The sequence below is a fragment of the Alosa pseudoharengus genome, unplaced genomic scaffold (assembly GCF_046254945.1).
Source record: "Alosa pseudoharengus isolate Yale_2024_CS ecotype anadromous, Long Island Sound unplaced genomic scaffold, YU_APseudo_1.1 YU_APseudo_1.1_scf_10, whole genome shotgun sequence".
Classification (NCBI taxonomy): Eukaryota; Metazoa; Chordata; class Actinopteri; order Clupeiformes; family Clupeidae; genus Alosa; species Alosa pseudoharengus.
The window spans coordinates 40,109,876-40,120,683 of NW_027468565.1; the positions used below are offsets into that span (position 1 = coordinate 40,109,876).

Consider the following 10,808-nt stretch of genomic DNA (forward strand, 5'->3'; position numbering starts at 1 on the left):
GAAGGATGATGACAGTGTTTGAAATGGCTACCACAGGATGTCTACTGAAGCAGATGCTGATGTATCATACAGAAAGGTACCACAGGATGTCTACTGAAGCAGATGCTGATGTATCATACAGAAAGGTACCACAGGATGTCTACTGAAGCAGATGCTGATGTATCACACAGAAAGGTGCACTACCTGGGTCATTTCCTGGTGCAGTGGTTTTGTTGCAAGTTGTGGTGCTGCCATCTTGTGGCGTTAACTCTAAACACATCAAGTACTATGCACAAGCTCATTTCCTTTAAATCAGTCATCATCAGACCGAGGAGTCATTTTACACTGATCATTTTGACACCCGAGAATGTTCGAAAACAATTGTGATCATGTCAAAGATGAAAAGTAAAATATCTTGGTGAAACGTAAAATGTTTGTGGGTAATAGAATAGTCTGTCCTTCATTTTCAAGCTATTTAATATAGAACTAAAAACATTCTTGCTATCTTGATATTTTTATAACTTTTAAGAGACTCAATTAAAGGCAACCAATGATACTGTTGTCTGAATCTCCACTTCATGAATTAACTAATAGCTGCTATTTGGCGCACTGGCTAAGCTGTTACTCTAAGGACCATTGTTTTTACCCATCTGAATATTTAGCCATCCCAGCCACACATACCTGCAGGGGACTTAAGACTTGTATTTATCAGATTTCGGGGCTGCTTCAAAAAAATTGGGTTGTATGAAAGAATATAATATTGGGACCCCTGAACTGGTCATTACACAATGCAGGGCCTTTGGGTCAATGCAGGGCCTTTGGGATTTTCCGAGCTTTCCTCCGCTTTACGCTGCCCTTGTACAACATCCTTATTAGACTGGCATGACTCTCTGGTTGAAGTTGGCTGACCCCTACTGGTCATGCAGCATAGTGCACAGCATTAAAAAATGTTATCTCAAAGAGTATCAGTTACAAACCTTCCATGTGACAGATTGCTTTCCATGGAGACTAGAACTATCTGTGTGATTTGATCAAATACATATCATTGTTTGGCCTAAATAAAAAAGTGGGCTTTGATCTAAGATAGATTTGATTAGCTTTCTGTGTTGTGGTTTTGTGTGTGGTGATTCCCTAAAGTAAAGCTTGGAACCTGACAAATAAGAGGCTGTGGTTATTGTTGTATGTAAAACAAGCCAAGAATAAGACATTCAAAATCCAAAAGCCCACTGCAACAAAATCTGGAGCATGTAAAAAATGAATGATGCAAGAGACAAATGTTGGCTTGAACAGTGACCAGAAATGAATTGTGTTCTGTAGGTTGAAACATCCTGCAAACTCATCCCATTCAAATCGCATAGGGCAAACTGCTTGGTAAAATACATGTTGTACCTGTATCATGTAAGTGTAGACAAAAAGATTAGATGAAAAGAATGTGAAGATGGCCTTGGTTTTGAATGTGGTGCATGTACAGACATACTGTATGTATTTACATATTGGCATATATCCCACATACTAATTTTTAAGTCAGATTAAAGGAAACATAGTCAAAGGAAACTTTTACAGCATTATCACATGACTCATTATAGGGCTGGGCGATATATCGATATAAAAGATATATCGATATATTTTAAAATGCGATATGGAATTAGACCATATCACATATATCGATTTAGGGGCAGGAAGAGACTCTCCGGCACTCTTCAACAAACATGGAGAAAGCAACAACGTCTGAGCATGCGGAGGAGAGTCTCTTGGTTAGTAAAAGAAAAAGTAGTAGCTCAATAATTGGGGCAGCCGTGGCCTACTGGTTAGCACTCTGGACTTGTAACCGGAGGGTTGCTGGTTCGAGCCCCGACCAGTAGGCACAGCTGAAGTGCCCTTGAGCAAGGCACCTAACCCCTCACTGCTCCCCGAGCGCCGCTGTTGTTGCAGGCAGCTCACTGTGCTGGGATTAGTGTGTGCTTCACCATGCTGTGTTTCACTAATTCACGGATTGGGTTAAATGCAGAGACCAAATTTCCCTCACGGGATCAAAAGAGTATATATACTTATACTTATATATATATATATAATTTGGAGATGGTTTGGACACAAATTTTCAGATGAGCAACAAAACCACGCTATATGTAGGGAGTGCCATAAGCACGTTGCAGCCAGTGGTGGAAGCACAAAGAACTCGTTCACCACTTGAAAACGTGGCACAAAGTGCAATATGAAGAGTGTGTGAAACTGCACGCTGCAGAAGCCACAGACCCAAGCCGTCCACAACCCGACAAAGCTCCAGCCCCAAAACAAAGCTCACTGCAAAGCTTCATTTTCCCACAGTGTGTCGTATGAGAAGAAAAGCGACAAGTGGTGTGCAATAACAAAGGCGGTGTCCTTTCACATTGCCAAAGACATGGTCCCTGTTGCAACAGTGGAACAGGTCGGGTTCTAAAAGCTAATGAAAACCATGGACCCGAGATATGAGCTTCCCAGTCGCAACTGATTTGCACGAGAAGCACTGCCACAAATGTACAGTGAAGTCAGACAGAGCCTTGCAAACCGGCTCGCTAACGTCACCCATTTAGCGTTGACCAGCGATATGTGGTCAAGCAGGATGTGTGAGCCTTACATGAGCGTGACAGTTCACAGTTTGTTATCTCTTTATATATAAATGCTGCCCTTACTAGGGTTTGTCATATTTTGTTCTTTTGTAAGAGAAGAAAATCTGTAATTTGATTTTAAAAAGCCATTTATAGTTGTCAAACTAAAAAAATATTGTATTCTCATATAAGCTTAAATATATTTTTTCAGAACAAGATTGGCCTATTTTATTTTATAGCTATTTTTATTTAAGATATTTTTTTATTTAAATGAGCACCTTACAGAGCTTTGATTTCAAGAGGCAGTCCAGTTGTTATACAGTGTTTATGTTTACATTATTATTTGAGTAGTGAGTTTGAATAAAACTACTCATATTTGACTGAACATTTCATTTCACAACTCTAACATTACTGAAAACTATCGGGATGTATATCGTATATCGATATTCAACCTAAATATATCGGAATATGACTTTTGGTCCATATCGCCCAGCCCTAACTCATTACAGCATTATCACATGACTCATGACAGCATCATCACATGCCTCATTACAGCATTATCACATGACTCATGACAGCATCATCACATGCCTCATTACAGCATTATCACATGACTCATTGCAGCATTATCACATGACTCATCATCACATGTCTCATTACAGCATTATCACATGACTCATTACAGCATTATCACATGACCCATCATCACATGACTCATTACAGCATTATCACATGACTCATTACAGCATTATCACATGACTCATCATCACATGACTCATTACAGCATTATCAGATAACTCATTACAGCATTATCACATGATTCATTACAACATTATTACATGACTAATCATCACATGACTCATTACAGCATCATCACATGACTCATTACAGCATTATCACATGACTCATTACAGCATTATCACATGACTCATCATCACATGACTCATTACAGCATTATCACATAACTCATTACAGCATTATCACACGACTCATTACAGCATTATCACATGACTCATCATCACATGACTCATTACAGCATTATCACATGATTCACTACAGCATTATCACATGACTTATTACAGCATTATCACATGACTCATTACAGCATTATCACATGATTCATTATCACATGACTCATTACAGCATTATCACATGACTCGTCATCACATGACTCATCACAGCATTATCACATGACTCATCACAGCATTATCACATGACTCATGACTCATTACAGCATTATCACATTACTCGTTACAGCATTATCACGACTCATTGCTAAACATTGTATCGTGTGAGTGAAGTGGGTGTATGCTGGAAAAGTATGGATACCAATCTGTTAAACAACAGAAAAGACAACAACTGATCACCTCCCTGGACCAACATGGACCTGGGGGTCATACACAGCAGTAACATGAAAAGGGTCATTAATTCATATGGAGAGGTAATCACGTATTGTAGAGTGTGATCATGGTTAATTCATATGGAGAGGTAATCACCTATTGATCATGGTTGATTCATATGGAGAGGTAATCACGTATTGTAGAGTGTGATCATGGTTAAAATGGTATTTTTAAAAGGTCATTATCAAAGTGTAACTGAGGTGGAATATGTGTGTATCATTGTTCAGGCTGTATCCTGTAAAACATACACATGTGTTCCCCCTTTGTCTTCCAGTTAGATTACATCTGGAAATATTTAAATTCTGGCCAAACAACCCATTTTATGTGTGTAGAAATCCCTCCTCTGAAATTGTTCCTTATCTAGGAGAACAGCCAGTCAAAGTGGCCTCCTCTCCCTTTTGCTCTGTGAGAATTGAGTTTAGTCCTCCCCAACCTCTCATTTCTGGGACATTATCCAACACTAATCAGATGGACATGTCCACACACATAAATAGAGTCAGGACATCCTTATTTCTCATAGAGTCAGGACATTCTTATTTCTCACATAAATCGAGTCAGGACATCCTTATTTCTCACATAGTCATCCTCCCACTGGCTTTGTGTTCATTTTTTAAACTCTTTTTTGTTTCACTGATATTCACTAGAAAGACAAAGTAATTTCATAAACCATAAGGTTTAACTGTGCTATCATAGATAGGGAACCAGTGAAAAGCAAGACTGCTGTGGTTCATCCAACAATTTCCCTGAAGAATCTTGAATCTTGAGTTCTCGACAAGAGGCAGGACACTTAAATGATCCTGTCACATCTCAATTTGAATGCAGGAGCACAGCCCAAGTACGCCGGCAAAACGCTTTCCCTGTAAGAGAAGCTCATTTTGATAATGGTGCAGTAACGCCTGGAACCACTTCATCACATTTCTCAAAATAATGAGGTCTGGGTTAACTGAGCGTTTCAGTTGACCATGACATGCAGAAAGACAAGACATCCCACACAGAATGCACACACAGCTGAGACTCCACATGACACTCAGAGATGCACTTGACCACACATGACACTCAGAGATGCACTTGACCGCAGATGACACTCAGAGATGCACTTGACCACACATGACACTCAGAGATGCACTTGACCACACATAACACTCAGACATGCACTTGACCGCAGATAACACTCACTTGACCACATGAAGCTCAAAGCAAGGCTCAAAGGCACAGCAGTGTATTATGCATAACATCAATAAGGCCATGAGATTTGGTGGCACAGTAGGTTGTGCCCTCAGAACTATTTGTTTTAGAGTGTTGATATTGTGGCTTATTGGAAAGCGAAACTGAAGCCAATCATTGACCAATGATTCAGTGTTGTAAAACACTATGGTATCCATATTTCATATTCTCTTGATACAGTAATGCAAAATCCTCTCACCAACTCAACATCTAATGTAAAGCCATCTCCTGGAGCCAGAATAGTTTTGGCTAAATGTCCAAAATAATGCCCTTCATCCCTGCTGAAAAAAACAGCCTGACCAGCTAAAGGTGGTTTGCTGGTTGTCCAGCTTGTTAACCAGCTTGTTTGACCACCCTAAGATAGTTGACCTGCTAGACCAACAAAACTCTTGCGAAAACATACCTTCAGCTGGTTTACCCAGATGGTTTTCCTTTTCGTACCACCTCAAGCTGGTCATTTTAGCTGGTATTGCTGGTCTATAGTGCTGGTTTAACTGGCCATGCCAGCTTATGTTGGTCATTCTAGCAAACCAGCATGACCAGCTTGACAGGCTGGTCACCAGCATGACCATCTTGCACCAGCTGTATCTCACACGACAGGCTGGTCAAACCAGCATGACCAGCTTCCTCAGATGGTCACGCCAGTATCCTGGTGGTCCAACCAGCTACACCAGCAAAGACCAGCAAGAGCTAGAAAGAAAACCAGCAAAGACCAGCTAAAACCAGCTACCAGCATAAGCTGGTTTCTAGCTGTTTTTTTCAGCAGGGATAGGCTACTGGCAGCTGTTTGAACCAGGCCATTTCCCCAAGAAATGCATAGATTCTATATTAATATGGTTCAAATCCTAGTAAATTATTGCTATACTCTCTGGCAAAGGCTACTAAATAATTCATTTTTATTGCGTCTGTAGTATACCCTTTCCTGCCACTCAAGATATTTAAGTTACACTAACTTTATTCTTGCTATTCATGTTATGGTGTAATCAGGTAAGTTAGGCCTACTTTAAACACCTCCAGACTTTTGGAGGGAAGGGTTCTCTAATATTTTGTTTGTTTGTTTGTTTTGAATAGTAACATTCAAATGTAATTGTATCTAGGATAGGTTTGCAATATTTGAAAACACTCAGTTCATTAGGGGTATTCATCATCTTTTTGTTATAGTTCAGATTATAGAAAACATATTGTTCAAACATATTGTAACAAATTAGGATGCCCCTAAGAACAGTTTGTCTTTTCTTTCATTTCCCCCCCATCAGAAGTCCATAATCCAAAGAAGTGATGAGCCATGGGACTACGTGTGCCAAGTAGCCTATAACACAGTAGCGAAAAGTCTTTGAATTTTGGTACATCTTCAAGAGAGAAAAAGGGCTCGTTGTGGAATGTGAATGAGACAAACATCTTTCCGCTTGTCGGGCACCCGCACAGCCAGCTGCTCGCTCTATCATGCGCGCGAACACACGGCCATTCCTACGCTAAATATTGAAGCGAATTAGTCCTTGTCATCATCGCAAAGTTGAATTAAAATCTTTTTTTTTTAAGCGAGGAGCGAATCTACAGAGAGATTCTATGCGGTGGTTGGAAAAGAAGCTGTACACGGTTTTGAGGTGCTGATGCGGCCCTGAGAAGAAACGATGGCGACGGGGAGGTGGCTGCTCTATACTGGCCTCTGTCTCTCACTGGTCGCCTTGTTTATGCTGACAGTGGCTGTCAGTTCCAACCATTGGTACGAAACCGATGCGAGGAGATATAAGGAGCGCTGTCGAACTTTCACAGGTCGCAGGAATGACCCGGGGTTCATTTCCATCCCGAACCCCAGCCTCCCGCTGCGCGCCAGCCGAGGCAGGCTCGACCGCCTTGATGACAGACCAGCTCTAGTTCGAAACAGGCGCCAGGTATTTGCTATGAGCGCGGCGGATGAATGCGGTCGGCGTTATAATTCCACCAACATGGGTCTCTGGAGCAAATGTTACCGACTCGGATTTGACCAAGACATCGAGGTCCTCATTCAGAAAGGTATGAACAGCGGCTAGTTCATATCGCATCGTGTGACCAAATTAACATGGCAATTTGTCATGTCGTGATCTGTAAGACGTACCCATAGCCTATGAAACGTCCATTTAATGTGAACACTGTGTCTTGCGCCCAGGCGGTCCTATGGTTTTTATATATCTGAGTTACGCCATATGCTGTCCAGCAAAATTACATATAGATTAATAACAATCAGGGATGGCTATCCCATACTAAGAGACGCTCGTAACTGTCTTAAGAAACTGTATCTTACCTTTGGGTCTTATTCTGCGAAAAGGCTATGGACATACACATATTCTATTCTATTTTAGTCTATTCATAAACGTGTTTGAGAGCCACCGTAATAGCATGCGCTGTCAGCAAGGCAGTCGTTTGTGATCTCTTATCTTTGACAAGAATATCAACCACGTTTACAGGGTTAAACAGAATAACATGCATAAGAGATGGAGCAAACCCCCCCCCCCATCTAATGCAGGAGCTAAGAAACAACATATTATTTATAAAGATCAGATCATTGTTTCATTGTGTATCGTGCCTATGCATGGCATGAAATTGTACCATTTTGCTTCAGCTGGCTCCTTCCTGTGCAGAAAGCCATGGGCACTGATTCAGACCATATGATTGGTGATTATTCTGAGAGCAGATGAGTGTGTGTTCCGGTTTCTCGCTGATCCTCCTGTATTTACTACTGCGAGAGGGGCAAAGCTTGGCACTCTCCGTCTGGCCTGACTCTCAGAGTTCTGGTGCTGGAACAAGGAAGAGAGAGAGAGGAAGAGAGCTCGTAATAAACTGTCAGACTCGGCCATCTGCCCCATGTTCTTCACTAGCTGCTACACCCATTAGCGCCTCCTATGAGAGTGGGAGAGACAGAGTGTGAGAGAGAGAGAGAGAGAGAGAGAGAGAGAGAGAAAGGTGAAATGATATCTTATTACTCAACATACAAGACCCATGATCCTACAAGTTAGAGATAGAGAGAGAGAATATACACACAGTGCTCAGAATGGATATAATGTAATCTGAGAAGATGCTTTTTTGGTCTCTTTTGGTGTTTAGGATCCATCCAGCGATGCTCCTTCATCAGGTACTACTATTCTTCCTCCACCTCCTCACGGAAGGACCTGTCCTACAACATCACCAAGATTATACAGCAAGATGACTGGCATGCTTTGCGTAAGTGGCAAAGGATTTGTGGGAGAATGTGGGACCTCTCTGAGTCAATGTTCTGTGTTCATTCACAGTAATCAATGGGATAACCATATGGGCTACATTTGGGTTGTGGACCCATTTTATGGACTATAGGCTATATTCTGAGATAATGCATGGGGCATGAATTATTGAAATTAATTCCTTGAAAGGTCCATTGAACTGCTTGGGATACATATAACATATTCAAATGGCTGTTCAGTGACGCCAGTTAGATATTAGATTTGTTAAGCAGTTGCCCATAGAGGAGTTGCCCATAGAGTACTCCAGTTGGGAGCTGCCTATAGAGTACTCCAGTTGCCCATAGAGTACTCCAGTTGCCCATAGAGTACTCCAGTTGGGAGCTGCCCATAGAGTACTCCAGTTGCCTATAGAGTACTCCAGTTGCCCATAAGTACCCCAGTTGCCCATAAGTACTCCAGTTGCCCATAGAGTACTCCAGTTGCCCATAAGTACTCCAGTTGCCTATAGAGTACTCCATTTGCCCATAGAGTATTTCAGTTGCCCATAGCGTACTCCATTTGAAATGGGAAGTGATCGTAACAGAGTATTTCTTGATCAAACTCATGCCATCAAAGTTGTGATTGTAGAATTAGTCCAACTCAAGAGAAAATGCTTACTTGTCCGCAGACCTGCGGCGTATGACTGCAGGCTTCATGGGCATGGCCCTGTCCATCATCCTCTTCGGCTGGACCATCGGTGTGCTGGGCTGCTGCTGGCACCAGGGCCTCATGCACTATGTGGCGGGTCTGCTCTTCCTCATGGGAGGTAAGGGGTTCAGGGCCGGGTGCACTATGTGGCGGGTCTGCTCTTCCTCATGGGAGGTAAGGGGTTCAGGGCCGGGGGCACTATGTGGCGGCGGCTCTGCTCTTCCTCATGGGAGGTAATGTGTATACTCTATATTATCTCCCTTTGGAGATTCTATTACAAATACACCAGTGATGGCCAGCCAGTGGGAGGGAGAATGAAACTATTCCAATGCAATTGTTGGATAATATATGGACGATTAAACATACTGATACATTATTAGTACTAGGCCTACATTATAAATATGATTAATTATTATAAATGAAAGATTTTTCTTAGATAATAAAAGGTTTACCTTGCCAGTTTCCTTGAGTTTAATTGAATATGACAAGCTGGTAATCTGAAGCACAATGCCACCAATCATTCAAAATATTGCCACAAAGCACTCCTCAGTTTTAAATAACCCTCTCCCTGAAACATTCACAAAGAAACCATATGCAGCCATTTAAAGACTTCCATTAAAATTAAGCAATGAGTCATACCGATATGTAAATTTCACTGTTTCACTGCTCTTCAGAATAATTGTGATATATTATTCAGGCGTGACCCACAAAGCTGAACCCTTGTCATTCAGATTTACCATATCAGATGACAGTGTGTTATAATATCTACTACTCAAATGTAATATTTTCTATTGACTGAACTGTTCACATTTTGAAGCAGTAATTAAGTGGTAACCTCCTTCAATGTCTCCCTCTCTCCACCTAAGGGACGTTCTGCATCATCTCTCTGTGCACCTGTGTCGCTGGCATCAACTTCGAGCTCTCACGCTACCCCCGCTACCTGTTCAGCCTCCCGGACGACATCGGACACGGCTACGGCTGGTCTATGTTCTGTGCCTGGGGAGGCCTGGGCCTGACGCTGATCGCCGGCTTCTTCTGCACGCTGGCCCCGTCCATTCAGCCCCCACCGCCCCGCACACACTACCCCAAGCCTCGGCCGGAGAACGGAACGATCTGCTGAGAGGGCGTGCAAGGGGAGATGAGACATTTTGTGTGTCGCCGTTCGAGAGAAGCTTGTTTGGACCTTGTGCAGACAGCCAGATGCAAGCTCTTGATTAGGAAGAATGAAGACTGAAATGGGGTCAAACTTGATTAATTTATCCTTGTGACTGATGTGCATAAAAAAAAAAAAAAAACGATTTCACCTGCTCGGCCCTCGGGGGCGCGCCATCCCCGTGTGTGAAGGACAAACTGCTCTGCGCTTAACAGGCCGAACTGCAGATATGATCTTTGCACGTACGCAGTGGAAGTGCTGTACTATAGTGTGTTCTCTTCAGTGTGTTGTACTTCCTGTTTGCCTACATGTGTGTGACCGAAAACAAAAAAAAGAAAACTGGAGAAAACAGCTGTCTCAAGTCTGCCAGACGTTCATGTATAACTGACAAAAGATATGGAGACTGTCAAATCAGTCACAATCGAGCATCCTCATCCAGTCATTACCACAACACACATGCATTCCATTAGATAATAAAATTTGTTATAGAAAAAATACATCATTTGTTGGAAATCTATCCGTGCTAGAAATGGACCCTGGTCATCCAGGGTCAACTGGTTGAAGACCAAAGGTGTGTGATTGAAGA

General features: G+C 42.1%; 1 protein-coding gene across 1 annotated transcript; it reads left to right on the top strand.

The window, feature by feature from the left end:
- The first annotated feature begins 6,753 nt into the window (after window positions 1-6,753).
- Window positions 6,754-10,189, top strand: tmem178ba (transmembrane protein 178Ba). Its single transcript, XM_076271851.1, has 4 exons — window positions 6,754-7,201; window positions 8,270-8,386; window positions 9,050-9,187; window positions 9,936-10,189. Exons 1-4 carry the CDS (start codon window positions 6,820-6,822, stop codon window positions 10,187-10,189), a joined length of 891 nt encoding a protein of 296 aa, XP_076127966.1. The 5' UTR covers window positions 6,754-6,819.
- The last annotated feature ends 619 nt before the right edge of the window (window positions 10,190-10,808 follow it).

Bases quoted from the DNA above. Each gene is read 5' to 3' on its own strand.
- tmem178ba (XM_076271851.1), top strand. From the start codon at position 6,820: ATGGCGACGGGGAGGTGGCTGCTCTATACTGGCCTCTGTCTCTCACTG. The intron at 8,387-9,049 runs GTAAGTGGCAAA...ACTTGTCCGCAG, and splicing joins AGATGACTGGCATGCTTTGC to ACCTGCGGCGTATGACTGCA. The intron at 9,188-9,935 runs GTAAGGGGTTCA...TCTCCACCTAAG, and splicing joins TCTGCTCTTCCTCATGGGAG to GGACGTTCTGCATCATCTCT.